This window comes from Miniopterus natalensis, chromosome 17 (genome assembly GCF_054644295.1).
Source record: "Miniopterus natalensis isolate mMinNat1 chromosome 17, mMinNat1.hap1, whole genome shotgun sequence".
NCBI lineage: Eukaryota > Metazoa > Chordata > Mammalia > Chiroptera > Miniopteridae > Miniopterus > Miniopterus natalensis.
In genome coordinates, this window is record NC_142097.1 from 10435965 (window position 1) to 10453821 (window position 17857).

At 53.1% G+C, this 17857-nt stretch overlaps 2 protein-coding genes across 4 annotated transcripts; one reads left to right on the forward strand and one right to left on the reverse strand.

Moving 5' to 3' along the window:
- Window positions 1-93: 93 nt before the first annotated feature.
- Window positions 94-9802, forward strand: DVL2 (dishevelled segment polarity protein 2). 3 transcript variants are annotated; one of them, XM_016222391.2, is made up of 15 exons: window positions 94-504; window positions 4397-4466; window positions 4782-4927; window positions 5057-5166; window positions 5289-5424; window positions 5549-5639; window positions 5784-5853; window positions 5955-6094; window positions 6173-6249; window positions 7106-7173; window positions 7339-7467; window positions 7578-7709; window positions 7861-8040; window positions 8435-8653; window positions 8792-9802. In XM_016222391.2, the coding sequence occupies exons 1-15, from the start codon at window positions 311-313 to the stop codon at window positions 9238-9240; spliced, it is 2211 nt and encodes a 736-aa protein (XP_016077877.2). In that variant the 5' UTR covers window positions 94-310; the 3' UTR covers window positions 9241-9802. The 3 variants fall into 3 exon arrangements, with proteins under 3 accessions (XP_016077877.2, XP_087682045.1, XP_087682046.1); XM_087825919.1 differs by having other exon boundaries at window positions 5057-5154; XM_087825920.1 differs by lacking the exon at window positions 7861-8040.
- ACADVL (acyl-CoA dehydrogenase very long chain) lies at window positions 9735-15224 on the reverse strand. Its single transcript, XM_016222506.2, has 20 exons — window positions 15127-15224; window positions 14977-15052; window positions 14636-14701; window positions 14479-14551; window positions 14329-14393; window positions 14070-14204; window positions 13507-13651; window positions 13135-13264; window positions 12910-13035; window positions 12360-12558; window positions 11924-12028; window positions 11405-11491; window positions 11258-11320; window positions 11058-11159; window positions 10885-10982; window positions 10735-10807; window positions 10567-10639; window positions 10409-10481; window positions 10248-10323; window positions 9735-10173 (listed from the first exon to the last, which is right to left on the reverse strand). Exons 1-20 carry the CDS (start codon window positions 15186-15188, stop codon window positions 10033-10035), a joined length of 1968 nt encoding a protein of 655 aa, XP_016077992.2. The 5' UTR covers window positions 15189-15224; the 3' UTR covers window positions 9735-10032.
- Window positions 15225-17857: the final 2633 nt, after the last annotated feature.

Below are 17857 nucleotides of genomic sequence, written 5' to 3' on the forward strand. Positions count from 1 at the left end.
GAACGTCGGTCACATGATGTGGGCGTCGCGAGAATGGGTGGGCCGGGTCTGAGTCACGTGACATGGGGAGAGGTGGGCGGGGCGCGGGAGGGTGTTCGCGGCGGTGGCGGCGGAGTCCGGGGACTTGGGTTGCTCCCCACGGCCCGCCCCCCTTTCGCCGCCACCGGGTAGACCCCCCCTTCCTCTTGCATTTCGCACTGGGGCGGTCCAGTCCGCGCTCCCCCGTCGGTTTGCGGGTGTGCGCAGGCGCGGCGGGGGCGATTAGCCCAGTTGGGTGGGCGGCGGAGCGGGAGAGAGCGCGGGCGAGACCATGGCGGGCGGCGGCGTGGGGGGTGGTGGTGTCGGGGAGACGAAGGTGATTTACCACCTGGATGAAGAGGAGACTCCCTACCTGGTGAAGATTCCGGTCCCCGCTGAGCGCATCACCCTCGGAGATTTCAAGAGCGTCCTGCAGCGGCCCGCGGGCGCTAAGTACTTTTTCAAGTCTATGGATCAGGATTTCGGGTGAGCGCGAGGCCTATACAGATGGGGGCTGTGCTGGAGTTGATTGGGCAATATTGAGGGGCACAGGTTAGCCTGGGCCATACTGGGATTTTCTGGGCCCTTTGGAGCAGATTGTACTGTGTTGGGGTAGATTGGATATCCCAGGACGGACAAGGTTATGCTTGGACGGAGCCGTAAGAGGAAGACTGGGTTATACTAAATAACTAAACCATAAACCAGATTGGAGAAGATTAGGTTATACTGGAATAGAGTTGAACGCACTGGTTTATTTTGGGATATTCTGGACTGTGCTGAGGTAGATCGATTTATCCTCTAGTAGTTCATTCTGAACAGCCCTATAGCACACAGGGATGTTGTAGGATACTGTGCAATCGCCTGATGTAGATTCGGGTATATTGGGGCAACTTGAGACATTCTGTCCTGTACTAGGGCAGGCAGGATTGTTTTGGGACATTCTAATCTGTACTAATTCAGAGAGTGCTGTATTGGGGTGTTTTAGGCTGCTCCAGAGTAGATCAGGCTGTTCTGGAGAAACTTGGGCCATTCTGGTCTCTATTGGATTGTATTGGTTGACTTCAGTTTGTATTAGGGCCTAGTTTTTATTGGGACACTTAGTACAGGGCAGACAGAGCTCTTAGTGTCTAAGCTAATACAGACAGCTGTATGGGGATATTCTAGTCTGTATTGGTGCAGACAGCTGCATGTGGGGACTTTCTAGCTATGCTAGAATAGATTGGGCTATCCTGGGGTAATTTGGGACATTCTGGGACTTTAAATAATACAGAGCAAGCCCTTTTGTGTTTATAATTTTTGGTACTGAACCCTCTGGGTCCTCAACCTCAGCCCTCTCTCTCTTTTTAATCCTTACCTGAGGATGTGTTTTTATCGATTTTAGAGGTAGAAAGCGAGGAAGAGGGAGAGAGAGAAACAATAAAGTGAAAGAGCAACTTTGATCGGTGGCCTTCCATACACACCCTGACCAGGGATCCAACCTGCAACCTAGATTATGTGCCCTGACCAGGAATCAAATCGGCAGCCTTTGGTGCTTGGGATGATTGATGCTCCAAGCAGCTGAGCCACCTGGCCATGGCTCAACCTCAGCTCTTGAAGGCAGGCTGAATTAGGCTGGGATAGCCTGGGTTGTAGGAGAGCCGGACTGACTCAGCTCTATCTAGAAAGATTGTTGGCTATTGGGAAAGTGGTACTGTCTGGGGAGTTACCTTGGATTTAAATCAAGGTACTTTTATTTGTCAGCAGTGTAATTGGGCAATGTTAAAAACTTTCATGCCTTAATCTCATCTGTGAAATGGAGATAGAGTAAAATGATTAGTACAGGTGCATGACACACAGTAAATTCTTGGTCAGTGGTAATTGGCAGTATTGAGTCTTGACTAGTCCATAAACTAAGTTATGGTAATATAGACTGGAATAATTTGGCAGGCTGGGCTGTGCTGAAACAGATTGGTATTATGTTGTGAAGAATCTACATTATGCTGAGACAGATTGGTAGTGACTGGGCTGTGTTTGTCACATTGAAAGCAAATGAGATTAAGTCGGCATATATCCAGGCTTCTAGAACCATATTAGGCTAAAGGATTAATCAGACAGGTTGTCCTAATTTGGGGGCGAGAGGATGTGTGTGTGTGTGTGAGATTCTGTTCAGAGCAGAGAGGCTTATAGTTCATATGTGTATTCCTTTAGTCAACAAGTATTCGTTGATGTTTACGAAGTGTGTGATACTTTGCTTTGTGGCCAGTACATGGTGTTGAATATTAATGATTTCATACGGTGGTTGAGAAGGGGCAAGTCTAGTCCATTGCAAGGAACCCATAGGAGATGTGACCCCCAGGGTTGGTCATTGGAGTCTGTCAGGCAGAGCAGGGTGTATAGGGCAGATGAGGCACAGGGGAATGGGAAGCTGGACCTTCCCTTCCCTTGGGAGCTCTCAGACTAGTGAGGAAGTACCATAATTTGTTCTAATGGGTATTTTTACCTAGGCAAAGACACTGCACTTGGATAGCTCTCTGAAAGCGAGTTAGAGAAAACTAAAGAAAGCATAAGAGTAAAGTCTTAGGTGAGGACCAAAGACTTTTTTTGGGAAGGTGTGTGAGGAACAGAGTGGAAGTTGGGAGGAGGCTGCTAGCAAGGCTCCTAAGGTTAGATATATATTTGGGGAAACGGGGGTAACCTTAGGCGATGGGATGGCCTTTTAAATTGGATCAAGAAGTTTGAATCAGACTCAAGGAGATCTTTGGAGCAGCATTGAGCCCCTGGGGGCAAGCTGGGGAGAGAAGGAGAAATAAGGAAAGGGAATCTAGTTTTGAAGATATTTTAGGTGTAAGAGCAAAGTGTTTTAGTGTGAGAGAGCAGGACTTGGACAGGGTGGGAGAAAGTCAACATCCTTGAGTTGGATGAAGATTGGGAGAGTCCACCCTAGCTGGTTTGGCTCAGTGGTTAGAGTGCCGGCCCATGGACCAAAGGGTCTCGGGTTTGATTCCTGGTCAAGGGCACCTACCTTGGTTGCAGGCTCAGTCACCAGCCCTGGTCAGGGTTCATGTAGGAGGCAACCAATTGATGTGTCTCTCTCACATCGATGTTTTTTTCTCTCTCTCTCCCCTTCCCTCCTCCCCTCCACTTTCCCCCAAAAAAATTAATGGAAAAATATCTTTAGGTGAGGATTATTTTTTACAAAAGAGATTGAAGAGCCCTTGGCTCTCTGAGCAAATACCACCTCTGAGCAACACCATGGTGGTGTTGCAAAAACAAGCACCTTATGAAAGGCTGCAGAAAGGGAGCCAAGAAGAAAGGGGTTGATCCATTTCCTAAGAAAGATTGGTATGATGTGAAAGCACCAGCTATGTTCAATATAAGTTATACTGGAAAAAACATTAGTCATGAGAACATAAGGAACCAAAATTGCATCTAATGGTCTCAAGAGTCATGTTTTTGTAGTGAGTCTAGCTGATCTGCAGAATGATGAAGTTGCAATTAGAAATTTCAAGCTAATTACGGAGGGTGTTCAGGGCAAAACTGCCTGACCAATTTCCATGGCATAGGTTTTACCATGGAGATAAAATGTGCTCCATGGTAAAAATGGCAGACCACGATTGAAGCTCATGTAGATGTCAAGACTACAGATGGTTATTTGCTTCATTTATTCTGTGTTGGTTTTACTAAAAAACACAACAATAGATTTAGAAGACATCTTATGCTCAGCATCAACAGGTCCACCAAATCTGGAAGATAATGGAAATCATGACCTGAGAGTTGCATACAGATGAAAAAAGTGGTCAATAAATTGATTCCAGATAGCATTGGAAAAGACATAGGAAAGACTTGCCAATCTATTTGTCTGTTCTATGATGTCTTTGTTAGAAAGTCAAAATGCTGAAGAAGCCCAAGTTTGAATTAGGAAAATTTCACAGTGAAGGTAGTAGTTCTGGAAAAGCTACTGGAAGTGAGAGTGGTGCTAAAGTTGAACGAGCTAATGGATATGAGCCCCTATTCCAAGAATCTGTTTAAATGCAGACTTATTGCCCTAGCTGGTTTGACTCAATGGTTAGAGCATTGGACTGCAAACTGAAGGGTTCTGGGTTCGATTCTGGCCAAAGGCACGTACATCTGTTGCAGGCTGGGCCCCAGTCTGGCCGTGTTTCTCTCTCTCTCCCTCTCTCCCTCCCTCTCCCCCCCCCCCCCCGCCTTCCACTCCCTGAAAAAACAATGGAAAAAAACCCTTCTGATGAGGATTTAAAATAAATAAATAAATGCAGACTTTTAATGGTGACCGAAAATCCTATTTGAGATTAAAAAAAAATTGGGAGAAACTTTGAATGGGGTTGGGAGTGGAGGGAACTAGTCCAGTCTCACTGACTTTCATCTTGTGTCTCGGCAGGGTGGTGAAGGAAGAAATTTCAGATGACAATGCCCGCCTTCCCTGCTTCAATGGAAGGGTAGTCTCCTGGGTAAGGGGCCCTGGCTGTGAGGGCCCAGTCCCTCCTATATCACCAAGCTCCTCCAAGCCTTAGTCTGGCCTTGTAGCCCAACTCCTGATTAGTTGTTGGAGGCCCTGGCTCTTTGCTTCCCTTCCTCTTTGGAGGGCCAGCTGGGGCCCTTCATCATCCTCTTTCTGGAGCCTCCAATGCTTGCTACTCCTTTTTGTGCTTTTCTACAGGCTCTGTCAGACCCTGTCCCCTTTTCTAGTCCTTTCTCTTATTCCCATCTCATATGCCTCACTTCTCAGTAGAGCCTTTTTTTTTTTTTTAATCGCACCCTTCTAGCTTGTGTCATCAGATAACCCTCAACTCGAGATAGCTCCCCCAGCCCAGGAGCCTCGGACAGAACTGGCGCCACCAACGCCACCATTACCCGCTTTGCCACCAGAGAGGACCAGTGGCATTGGGGACTCCAGACCTCCATCCTTCCAGTGAGTCCTTGGGATTCTTGAGTCCAGGGAAGGGAAGTGAGGAGGGAATCCAAGCATCTTGGGAGGGAAAACCAAGGATTTGGAGCTCTGTCCCACTGACTCGGGTTGACATCACCTCTGCCCATCTAGCCCTAATGTGTCCAGCAGCCGGGAAAATCTGGAACCTGAGACAGAAACAGAGTCAGTAGCATCTCTAAGGCGGGAGCGGCCTCGCAGGAGAGACAGCAGTGAGCATGGCGGTGAGGGGGATCGGGCCCTCAGGCTGGGTAGACTGGAGTTGGGAAGGGGTTGGGTCAGACCTAAGGCTTGATGAGGGTAAGCAGCATGAGGTCTGCTTCCTGAAGTTGCTATTCATACTCAGCTGGGGGCCACAGGCCCAGTGGCCCCTCGAGGCTGGAGCGCCACTTGGCCGGGTACGAGAGTTCTTCAACCCTCATGACCAGCGAGCTGGAAAGCACCAGCCTGGGGGACTCTGACGAAGACGACACCATGAGTAGGTATGGCTCCACAGGTATCTCCCCAGGACACTAGACCCTTCTCTTCCCTCCTTCAGCCAATCCTCTCATCTTTCCCTTGGCCCCATGACCACCTCCATGTGCTCCCATCCCAACCTCCTGACAGGTTCAGCAGCTCCACGGAGCAGAGCAGTGCCTCTCGCCTCCTCAAGCGCCACCGGCGGCGGAGGAAACAGCGGCCACCTCGCCTGGAGAGGGTGAGGGGGGGTCTCATGGGACAACTGGATCTTGGGGAAGTTGGGGGCCTGGGCCTTGGTTTAGTGGGTACAAGGACACAGACAATCCCAGACTTGTCCCTGGGTTGTTAAAGGCAGTCTAGTTCCTTCCCTTTCCCCCCACAGACCTCATCCTTCAGCAGCGTTACTGATTCCACCATGTCTCTCAACATCATCACAGTCACACTCAATATGGGTATGGAGGGAGCCGGGGCCGGGGGGGTTGGAGACCTGGTCTCCAGGGCTCGGGGCTCATGTGGCTTGGGCTTCCCCTCGTCACATGGACTCCTTCCACAGAGAAGTACAACTTCCTGGGCATCTCCATTGTGGGCCAAAGCAATGAGCGGGGAGACGGGGGCATCTACATCGGCTCCATCATGAAGGGTGGGGCCGTGGCAGCTGATGGGCGCATCGAGCCAGGGGACATGCTTTTGCAGGTGTGCTGGGGCAGGGCACTTGGGCAGGGGCTCTCAGCCTCTCCCACCCTGCCTCTGACCCACTTCCCCTCACTTCAGGTGAATGACATGAACTTTGAGAACATGAGCAACGACGACGCGGTGAGGGTGCTGAGAGACATTGTGCATAAGCCAGGGTGAGCCTCTGAGTTGGTCTCAGGTCCTCAGTCCTCTTGTCTTTGCCTTTTCACCTTTTTGTTTCATAATTTTAAGAAGCAGTGAAACAACACTCATCTAAAAAGTATATAAAACGTAATGTAATGAGTAATTCTAGAGTGAATGAGTACCTCTGTCACCACTGCCTAGATCAGAGGTGAGGAACGTCCAGCCTGTGGCCCATATACAGCCCGAGAAATCATTTGGTCTGGCCCTGCCAAGGCCTCACCAAAGAGAAGCAGTTCCAGCCATCACAGTAGGGATGAGTTAATTAAATACCTGACCAAATTTAGCAGGCTAATTTTTAAGTTGATAATTTTATATCGCCTGCAAATGATATTATAAGTATCCAAATGGCCCTTGGCAGAAAAAAGGTTCCTCAATCCTGGCCTAGGTCATGAAATAGAAGACTGCTGATACCCCAAAAGTTCCCCCCAGCCCAGTATCCTTTCTGGCTCCCACCCTCCTCACTTCCCCTAGGGGTAGTCACTCCTGATTCTTCAGTCATCACTGTGACAAAATCTTCCCTTGGTAGTGTTGCCACCCATAAAAGTATCCTTGGACAGTGTGGTTTCATTTTACCTGTTTTGGGGCTTTTTCTGAATGGAACTGTACAGTGTATACTCTGTTGTCTGACTCAGTATGTTTTTGAGTTATCCATGTTGGTGAGTCACCCACATTGTGCATGGAGCCTTCCACGCTCACCTTCTGGGGTCCAGCCATGTCTGTGCTCTTTTCTTCTCTCCCTCTTTCTGTCCCTCAGCCCGTTCTCTTTCCAGGCCTCCGCCCTCCTGAGGCCTCTCCACGCCCTGCTTGACTGGCTTCTCTTCCCCACAGCCCCATCGTGTTGACTGTGGCCAAGTGCTGGGATCCCTCTCCCCAGGCCTATTTCACTCTCCCCCGAAGTGAGTGATTCTCAGGAGGGCCTGCAGCTGAGAGGAAGGGAGAGCAGGGCTGGGTCCCAAGGCTACTGGGACTGGGTGGAAGAAGGTCAAATTTGAGTCAGGGAGGGACAGGGATGGCTCTCTGGGACTAGGAAGTGATCATCTTGGTGGTTTTCTCTGTCCTAGATGAGCCCATCCAACCAATTGACCCCGCTGCCTGGGTCTCCCACTCCGCAGCACTAACTGGCACCTTCCCAGCCTATCCAGGCTCCTCGTCCATGAGCACCATTACATCTGGGTCCTCTTTGCCTGATGGTGAGTCCCTAGGCCACCTCATCCCCCTTTCCCAGAAGGCCGCAGTGTTGTGACCCCATCGTTGCTTGGGAGTGGGCTCTGCCTCTGATTCCTTACTTCTCCTCTATCAGGCTGTGAGGGCCGAGGTCTCTCCATCCATACAGACATGGCATCTGTGACCAAGGCCATGGCATCTCCAGAGTCTGGACTGGAAGTTCGGGACCGCATGTGGCTCAAGATCACCATCCCTAATGCCTTTCTGGGTATGGCTGGGTCCTGGGCAGGTGGCATGGGAAGGGGGGGAGGAGGAGGAGGAGGAGGAAGAGGAGGAGGCCGGAGCTGGGAATGGCTGAGGTCAGGGATAAACAGAAGTCAGGGAGAACTGAGGCCTTTTTCTGCTCTGGGTGATCCCAGGTTCGGATGTGGTCGATTGGCTCTACCATCATGTGGAGGGCTTTCCTGAGCGGCGGGAGGCCCGAAAGTATGCCAGCGGGCTGCTCAAGGCGGGCCTTATCCGGCACACCGTAAACAAGATCACTTTCTCTGAGCAGTGCTATTATGTCTTTGGAGACCTCAGTGGCGGCTGTGAGAGTTGTGAGTGCCTCTTTCTAACCCCAGACCTTGTCCAGAAACCAGCCAATGTCACCATGGAACATTGAGCAATATGTGCCCTGCACGGGCTGATGACATAAGTTGGGGCTAACATCCACCAGTGTTCTGCTGGACAAGCTGTGCACCAGGCACGGCTATGTCTGCTAGGGGCAGAAGTGCCTTTTCCTGAATGTCATAAAAGAGTATGGGACTTGTGGCAGCCCTGGCTGATTTCCTGCCCTGATAGCAGTGGCAGGTGGGGAATTTCCTGTTAGAGGCCCTGGTTTTAACACTCATCATGGATGGTTCTGGGGAAATGGTTCCCAGTTCCTCTTCATCCAATGTCTTGGTGTCCTGGCCCCTTAAAGCAGTGACTCTTACTCTCCTCTCTTTCCAGATCTAGTCAATCTGTCTCTGAACGATAATGACGGCTCCAGTGGGGCTTCGGACCAGGACACCTTGGCTCCTCTCCCTGGGGCCACCCCCTGGCCCCTGCTGCCCACCTTCCCCTACCAGTACCCAGCCCCACACCCATACAGCCCTCAGCCTCCACCCTACCATGAGCTCTCTTCCTACACCTATGGTGGAGGCAGTGCCAGCAGCCAGCACAGTGAAGGTAAGTAACTGCCAGATACCAATACATTTGTGGGTAGGGGGCATGGGAAACCAGGGTGGAAAGGCAGGAGTAGGGGCTAGGGAGGTTGAGGGACCCTGGGCTAGGGCTCAGTTGCCCCCCTCCCCTCTCCCCCAACAGGGAGCCGGAGCAGTGGGTCCACACGAAGCGATGGGGGGGCAGGGCGCACAGGGAGGCCTGAGGAGCGGGCCCCTGAGTCCAAGTCTGGCAGCGGCAGTGAGTCCGAGCCCTCCAGCCGGGGGGGCAGCCTTCGGCGGGGTGGGGAACCTGGTGGGACTGGTGATGGGGGCCCTCCCCCTTCCAGGAGCTCATCAGGGGGTGCTCCCAATCTCAGAACCCACCCAGGGCTTCATCCCTATGGACCACCCCCTGGTATGGCCCTCCCCTATAACCCCATGATGGTGGTCATGATGCCTCCCCCCCCCCCTCCTGTCCCTCCAGCAGTACAGCCCCCAGGGGCCCCTCCAGTCAGAGACCTAGGTTCAGTGCCCCCAGAGCTGACAGCCAGCCGCCAAAGCTTCCACATGGCCATGGGCAACCCCAGTGAGTTCTTTGTGGATGTCATGTAGAACCAACAGTGTCCCATGTTGAATCTCCACCCTTGGCCTCTCTAGTCAGTGCCTGGTACTCCTGTGATTGGGTGTCTGTCAGTTAAGTGCTCGTTACTCCTCCAGTGGTGCCTGGGTGCCTAGGCTCAGCCTGTCCTGTGGCTGCTGCCTACTGTGAGGTTACCACTGTGACTCTTGCCAGCAGTGCCTGGTTCCTTCCCCTTTCCTCAGGGGTGTACAAGGGGCCTTTGGTTATTTTTAGCTTTTTTTTTTTTTTATAAGCCTTTTTCGGGATTAAAATAGATTTTTCTACATTTTTTAGGCTATTTTTTTAGTAGGTATTTCTCTTTTATATGAAGAACCCCTGTCTCCCGGGCCCCTTCTTTTAACCCCAAAATGTGACCTCATTTGCCCAGTCAGCTCTGACCTGCTACCCTGGAAGGAAGAGAGGGGTTGGTCACCCTTGACAGCAGTCAAAGGAAGCTGGGGTATTTGGTATTTGGGGGCCATGTAGCTGCTTTTGTTACTCTATTTATTTTAGTCACTTGTATAAAACACCAAATAAAGCAATAGGGGCAAACTCCCTACGCCTTTGGCTCCTTTCTTTGGGAGGGAGGCAGACAGCAAGGGAAAGGACTCAGACACAGTAGCAAAGCATGACTTGTTAGACTATTTGTAAGGCAGTGAATGCTCCCTCTGAGAGCAGACACAGTACTGGGGCCCCTTCAAGGGAGAACCAGGGCCCACAGGAAAGGGGCCTGGGATTTAGCTTAAGAAAAGGCACATTCCTGGCCAGGCCCTGGCTGGGAGTATTCAGAAGCCAAGGGGGTTGCTGGTGACCACGCCACCCTGCTCCACCAAGGCCTTGGAGATGCCTTTGAAGTTACGGAAGAGCTCCTGCTGCTGGGGGTCAGACTGCAGAGCAGCCATGTTCTCCCGGATCCGGGCTGCAGCCTGGGGAGAGGGAAGGAGGGGATCAGGACTGTGCCTTGAGCCCCCCACCTGCTCTTGGCAACCCCGAATCTCACCTCAATACACCAGCTGTCACAGAGCATTTTCTCATGCTGGGCTGTGGGGTGGCCCTCACTCAGGGATCTTGAGGCCCTGGTGGGAAGCAGGAGACAAATCAGGGCTGTAACCCTGGCCCAGGAACCCCCTGCAGCTCAGACCTCCCATACTGCCTCCTCACCTGGAAAGAACCACCACCATGGCATAGAGGTCAATGGCACTGTCTGCCAGGCGCTGCAGCACAAACTGTTCATCTGTCAGGTAGATGGAATGGGGGGAGGGGTGTCAGTCGGAGGGAGAGGAAAAGGAGGGGGGTGGGGTGGGGAAGGGCTCACTCACTGACAATCTCCTTTTTGTGTTTTATCAGCTTGGCCTCCACCACAGTGGCAAACTGCTCCAGAGCCTGCGTTGCCTAAAGAGGAAGGTGCCCAGGGCTCAGAGAGGGACACAGCCCCATCAGCTCTTGATTCAGGCTGCCCCCCACCCACCCAAGCTTTGACTTCTTACCAGTTCACCACTCCGACTCAAGTCAGGATGGATGATTCCACTGAGACTCAGGCCACTGCCCAGTCCTGCCCGCCTTAGAGGGAAGGGGGAAGTGATTGGTTAGTTGCCATACGCTGCCTTGCCCTGCCCTGCCCTGGCCCCTAAGCTTACCGCCTCAGCTGTTTGCCTGCCTCTCCTAGCAGGAGGCCAGCATTCCCAAAAGGATTCTTTAGAGCTTTGCCAAGCCCAGAGAGTTCCTTTCCTTTGTCCTGTGGGGAGGAGGGTCCAATAGTCAGGATTCTCTGTCTTTCCCACCTCCTCCCCTCAGTTCTCCTCTTTCTTACCATACAGCCCTGCAGAGCCACAAACAGCCGGAGAATATCATTCGTTCCCTCAAAGATCCGAAAGATGCGAAGATCTCGGAGCACACGCTCTACCCCAGGCTCCTAGCACAGGGAAAGATAAATCATAGGCCCCTGTTGAGATGTGTCAGCCTACTCCTCCCAGCCCAACTGGCTACCAAGGGCCAAGAACCATCATGTACCTTCATGAAGCCCATGCCCCCCATGATTTGTATGCACTCATCTGTCACCTTCCAGGCTGCCTCCTAGGGACAAAGAACCATGTAAGATTGGTTTTGGAGCCGAGCTTCAGAACTGGGCTCTCCCTCCTTGCAGGCCTGTAACTTTACCGAGCCAAAGATTTTGCTGATGGCGGCCTCTATCTGGAAGTCCGTGGATCCTTGGTCCATGTTGGCACTCACCATGTAAGCCATGGACTGAGGTTGCATGGTTGGGACATGAGAATGAAAATGGTTGCATCACATTTGACCTGATTGCCCCAATCTGCAAGACCAGACCTTCCCCAGCTCCCTGCGGCCCTTGCCTTCCCCTCCTAATTCCATGTCAGGCATGTTGAAATATTTGACCCCGAGTCAGTTCATCAAGGGCTTTTAGTCATTTCACTTCTTGAAAGGGGTAAAGAGGTAAGCATGGGCTTGGGGGCAGAATAAACTTCAGGTACCTCTAGAAAGCAACTCAGCAGAACAGCATGGCTCTCCCTCTTCAGCAGCTGAGCTGACTATGCCTCCCCGCATCCCCTAGGGCATTGGTGTAAAGCTGGAGACCCACTGCCCCAGGTGCTGCTGGGGGTTATAGTCTGACGCAACTGGGAAGGCGGCCATAGGAGAGAAACATGGGAGGACACTCACCTCTGTCACATACTGCAGCATAGCCATCCGGGCCAGCTTTTCCTGGATCAGCCCGAAGTTGTGAATTTTCTCCCCAAACTGGGTACGATTAGCAGCATGATCCACCTGGAAGAGGGCACCTGTGTCCCACTATTTCTCTAGTCCTCCCCAGGAGAGGGGCTGGGCTGGGCTGGGCTGGGCTGGGCTGGGCTGGGCTGGGCTGGGCTGGGCTGGGCTGGGCTGGGCTGGGCTGGGCTGGGAGGGCTGGGCTTTGGCCACAATCAAGAAGAGTTCAGTCTAGGCTAGATGGGAGACCTAAGCTATCTGGAGGTCTGGATTTGCTGGTGGGGAAGGGGTCTCTGGTGGAGGGGTTGCCTACAAGGGAACAGGGACATGTGGGAAGGGGGACAATGGGATTTAGATTTAGGCTATCTAGGGACTAAAGCAGGGTACTCACCGCCTTAGCAATGATGCCTTTCATGGTGCCTGCAAGAGCCGCAGCCATGCCAAACCTTCCATTGTTGAGAATGTGCATGGCGACCTTGAAGCCGCCTCCCACCTTACCCAGCACGTTTTCTGATGGCACCCGTACTCCATCAAAGTATACCTCTGCTGTGTTGGAGGCCTTGATGCCCATTTTCTTCTCAGGGGGCCCACTGTGACAGGGCAGAGAAGCAGAGGTGTGTTTAAGTTGCAGGGAATACTGTCCCTTCATTCCTGTGAACCTGGGAGAAACTACACTCCCAGCCTGCAGACAACAGCTCTCTGCATGCCCAGAGGGCTGAAGAGGCCTGGCTCTGTCCTGTCCTGCCCTGTGCTGGACTTGCTGGTTGCTATAGCCAAAGCTTTAGGTCAGTTCCATTTGTTTTAGTCCTAAAGGAACACACTGTCCAGCTGTGTTGTCTTTTGCATACATCCCTAGGGTGACCTGTAACAGCCATCTGCCCCACAGCTCAGTACTGCCATCTCTGGCTCAACCCTTTTCCTCCCCCCCCAAACCCACTCACTGGGTAACACCTCCAAAACTTCTCTCCACCACAAAAGCTGTGATCTTCTCCTTCACAGCCCCCGTGGCTGCATCTGTAACTGGTGTCTTGGCAAAGACTGTGAAGATTTCTGCCAAGCCCCCATTACTGTGGAAAAATGAGGGCAGTCAGGGCATGGGGGACAGAGCAGTGTGGCCTGGAATTGGACAGAGGTGGAGAGGAGGGAAGAAATGGGAGTAAGATTGCCTGATCCAAATCTTGCTTCCATTGAGGGTATAGTATTTTCCACAGGGACTTGGCACAGCTGAGGTTCGGATGGAGGCTGCATCTGACCCACTGGAGGGCTCCGTTAGACAGAAAGCTGCTATAGTCTCCCCTGTTGGGCAGAAAGCTCATTTACACTGGGCCCATTGCTGGGTCTTGATGGGCTTGAAGGTCCCTCAGTGCTCCCCCCCCTCAACACCTCAGGCAACATTCAGTTTCTTCCTATTTGCCTACCAGCACTGTCATGCCTTCCAAAAATCTCTGTCAACCAACACACCCCATAGTAGCACTGGCTTAATTTGTGCCAAGCCCAGGACACCCTTAATCTCTGGGGCTACAGTAGGCCTGCCTTACCTGATGCCAGTTTGGGGAGGTATTTTTCTTTCTGGGCCTTTGTGCCAAAGAGCAGGATGCCTTTGAAACCGATGCTTTGGTGGGCCCCCAGGGTGATTCCCACACCAAGGTCGTGCATGCCCACGATCTCCACCAAGCGGGCGTACTGGAGGGAGAGCAGGCATCTAGGGCTGTAACTGGCCATGCAGACCTGCCCTTAGTAAGAAAGATGGGCAACGGGGCAGGGCCCAACCTGGGCATTCCCAGGGGAGAGGAAGTGGGACCGTGGTAGAGGAGGCCACTGGCTGGCTGGTGGCCATTCCAGGTCTTGATGGCTTTTCTCCTACCTGTTAAGCAGTTCCCCTTAGAGATTCATTAGGATTTGGGAACTTGAGTGAGATCCATGGTCCTAAGGGGCTGTATGTAGTTTGGTGTTGTGTTTGGAGGGGTTGTATACACAACACAGGCCCCCAGAGCAGTTGCTTGGCAGAGACCTTAGCCCCAGTGGTGAGGGAGGAGCTAAACCTGTCAAGCTGAGTAGACTAGGACCTGGATATTGGGGAGTCACTAGGGAGCTCCCTCACCTGGGTGTTGCAGAGGCCGACGCCACCCAATTCACTGGGCACTTGCAGACCAAAGGCTCCCAGCTCCTTGAGGCCCTGTATAGTGGTCTCCTCCACCTGCTCCATCATGTCATTCTTGGCAGGATCGTTCACCTCCTGGGGAAGGCACAGGATCCCACAAAGCAGGCTCCTTTAAAGGTCCTTAACGTCTCTCCCACCCCATTAGGGACCAAGCTCTCTATCCCAACGCCCCCCACCCCCGCTCCCAGTTATTCCTTACCTCGAAGAAACGGGACACAGGCCCCACCAACTCTTTGAGAAACTGTGTCTGCTCCTCGTTGAGCACTGCCGGGCAGCAGAGACAGGTCAGGCCAGATGATCAGGGGAACCTGGCCTGTCCCCACTCAGCTCTGACTACCCCTTCCCTTACCTGATGGGTACGGGAACACCTGATCTATGGTGAGCTGGCCCTTGAACATCCCCACAGCAAAGGACTTAGATTCCTGTGACAGGAGAAGAGGGTTTCAGGGAAGGTGGCTGGGGTGGGTCTGCCCCTGACTTATCTCTTCCCGGCCAGGGCCACATACCGCCTTGGCCGGTTTTTCTCTGGTCGAAGCCTCAGAGGAGAGCGAATCTGACTTGTCCAGAACCGCCTAGGAAAAGGGATAGTTAGCTCGGCGGGGGAAGGGGCTGCGGAAATGCCAAGGAGAGCTGAGGTAAAGAACTAAGTGCCCGGAAGGACAGACCCGACGACCTTTCACCTAGTTTCAGCCGGGCACCTCGACCTGCCCTTTCCCCTACTTTCGGTGCCAGACCGGTCAGCAGGTGACTGGCATCAAGAGGGAGACCCCTATCGGTGGGGGCAGGGAGGTGGGAACCCAAGCGGACGCCCACCCCCGCCCCGCCAAGGCCGCTGTCACTTACTTACCTGAGCGGCCCCACTGGCATAGGGTCGTCCGGCAGGGCAGGGCCAGGCCTGCCCCAGGAGAGCACAGGACCGCGAGCTGCGGGGAGTGGAGGGTCAGTCCTAGCCCAGTCCCCAGGCCCGCTTCCCGCATCCCTGCTGGCATACACACACCTTCCGCTCCCCAACCTCAGCAGCTGCCGCCCCACACTCGGGGCCCTCCTCGCCGCCTGCATCTCTGAACCGCTCCAGCCGCCGCTGCCTTCAGCGCTGACCTCGCGCTCTGGTTCCGTCTGCCAAAGTCTGGGTCCCCCAACCCCTGATTCATTCTCCACAATGCACCGGGAGGCGGGCGGAGCTTCCGGCCGCCGGGGCATGCTGGGAGTTGTAGTTTCAGAGCACCCCATCCCCCTCCCGTATTCTGGTTGACCTAGGGTGATCTCCAAACGTCCCTTGTCTCCCCCAAATTTCTTCATCCCACCTGTCCGAACTAGAGTGTAGCCCTCAGAAGGGGTGATGGGATACGCCAGGACTGAAGAGGGAGCAGCTTAGGCACCTGCAGCCAGTGGGATGGGGGATGCACTGAAAGGAGGCCTTCCCAGGTGGAGTTAGAAAGGAAAGGTGGGAAGGGAGAAGTGTAAGATAGAAACAAGAGGCAGAGGCACGGAAAGACTATTCTTTGGTATGCCTCGTGAAATTCACAAAAGGGAGGGAAATGGTGGGGTAGGGGACTCAAGCTCAGGTGTGAGTGTCCCAAGCATATTCTCCTGAGACTAGGTATCACTAACTCGGGAAACACTAAAATTTTCACTGTAGGAAGAACCTCCCCTTCTCTCTTGGGGTTCACTGCCTCCCCTTTAGGCCTCTGAGACCTTCCTCAACATCTACCTCTCTCTGTCGGCCTTCTGTTTCTTCCAGACACATGTGCTCAGGCTAGACCTCCAGGCAGATGGAGCTGTCCCGGGATTGAGAGGAACTGTAGGAATTCTCATGTCTCTTCCCTCTCCTACATTTCTCTAGCCCTGGGTCAAGAAGTCCCAGGTAGCCCTGGCCAGTGTGGCTCTGTTGGAGCATCATCCCCTGCACCAAAGGATGGTGGGTTTGAGTCCCCACTAGGTGTGGGAGGAGGCCTTTGATTGATGTTTCTCTCTCATATTGATGTTTCTTTTTCTCTCCTTTCCTCTCTCTAAAAATCAATTTTTAAAATAGGTCCTAAGTAATTTATGCCCCTCTTTCTGCCATTCCCACTGGGGATGGGCTCAAGAGAAGAGAGAGAACTGGGCTCAGCTTCCTTTATTTTTAAGCTATTGGAGCCTCCTAGGGGATAACCCTCTTCCTCAGTCTCTTAGGAAAGTGTAGCTAAGTTGTGCCTGGCTTTGGGGAGAAGGGGCCAGGGTGTGTGGTGGTGGTGCCTGGAGACCTGGAGAAGAATGAGACATCTGGTTGTTTCAGAGTGCTGCTTTACCTGTCAGCTAGAATTGGGTAGGGAGAAAGCTCAGCTCCAATCCTGGAGGATTAATTAGGGAGATTAAAGTGAGAGAAGAGAGAGATGTCTGAGACGCCAAGAGGTGAAAAACAGGAGTCCTTGTGGAGGAGAGGCCTGGGGGTGGAATGGGGGGGCTGAAACTCTTGGGATCCTTCCTGAACCTTTCCATAGAGTTGGGGGTGAAAGGGCAAAGACTGCAAAGACAAGGTGAGTGAGTGCATTGGTCTCTCTGTCTCTTTCTTGTCCCAATCCACCCTCACTTGCATTTCACCAGCTCCCAGGTCAGCCCTCTGGATCCTGGCCCCCCCACTATTACGATGGGCACCCCCTCTCCTCGCAGTACTGCACAGTGACCTTTTCCAGGCCTTGCTTGGTGAGTAGTCTCCCAATTTTCCGAGGAACAGTGATGTAAAGGGCTGGCCTGGACCAGTGAGGGCAATTACTGAACTTGAGGGCTGGTTGGGAGCCTGGAGATGATGTGTTCCAAGCAGGAACCTCATGCAGGGGTCACCCCCCCCCCCCAGTGTTCCTCCTCAGCGTCCACCCGCTTTGGCTGGAGGAGCTCCTTTCTTATTAGGCAGCAGGAGGCAAGGTGATGGCTGGGGTGGCCAGAGAGGCAGGGAGTGGGGGAGAGTAACTCAGTGCTGTTCCCTTTGTCAGACATCCTGGACTATTATGAGGCTTCCATCTCAGAGACTCAGGTAGGTAAGGGGGCCGAGAATGAGGGCCTAGCTTCCTGAGGGAGAGGGCAAGGCTAGAGGGTTGAGCAAAGTACTACTGATATTGAATTGAGACTTGGGGACCCTGGGAACAAAATCCTGAGTCAGGGGCACAGAAAATGCACTCTCCTGTCCTGGAACCCTTTCTCCCTCTCACTTCCCCCTTTTCTTTGCCTGCCCCAATTTCAGGAATTAAAGAATTTAGTATATAATTATTTTTCAGACTTCCTTTTGTGAATCCCGAGGGAGAACTAGGCCCCTGGGATTCCCTTCTGCCAGCCCCTCCCTCACTCCTAACCCCTACCATGGCCTCCCTCCAGTATTTAAACACCCATGGGTGCTCCCAGCCCAACTATGGTGCTTCCTCCTCTAAGAAATTAAATCCGTCCTCCTCGTGTTTGCTGTCATCTCTGGTGGCTGGCCAAGTCTCCATGTTAGCTTCAGGGCCTCTCTGCTTCTGCTTCCATCTCTTTTCCCATTATCCGGGTTCCTTCCGGCACTGAATGAGTTAACTCTGCCAAGGCACCCCCCCATTCTGGCTCCTCGATCCCTCCCTCCCTCCCCCTGCTTCCTCTCTCCTCCTCTCTCCCCTTCCCTCCTCTGGCTCCTCGGCTCCCTCGCCGCGGCCGCCTCCAACCCCCCACCCCACTCCTCCCACCAAGGCCCCTAGCCCCTGGCCGGTAGGCAAGACAACCCCCAA

Bases quoted from the DNA above. Each gene is read 5' to 3' on its own strand.
- DVL2 (XM_016222391.2), top strand. From the start codon at position 311: ATGGCGGGCGGCGGCGTGGGGGGTGGTGGTGTCGGGGAGACGAAGGTG. The intron at 7,174-7,338 runs GTGAGTGATTCT...TCTCTGTCCTAG, and splicing joins CTATTTCACTCTCCCCCGAA to ATGAGCCCATCCAACCAATT. The intron at 7,710-7,860 runs GTATGGCTGGGT...GGGTGATCCCAG, and splicing joins CATCCCTAATGCCTTTCTGG to GTTCGGATGTGGTCGATTGG.
- ACADVL (XM_016222506.2), bottom strand. From the start codon at position 15,188: ATGCAGGCGGCGAGGAGGGCCCCGAGTGTGGGGCGGCAGCTGCTGAGG. The intron at 14,205-14,328 runs GTAAGGAATAAC...TGCCTTCCCCAG, and splicing joins CTGTGTCCCGTTTCTTCGAG to GAGGTGAACGATCCTGCCAA. The intron at 10,640-10,734 runs GTAAGAAGTCAA...CTTCCTCTTTAG, and splicing joins TGAGTCGGAGTGGTGAACTG to GCAACGCAGGCTCTGGAGCA.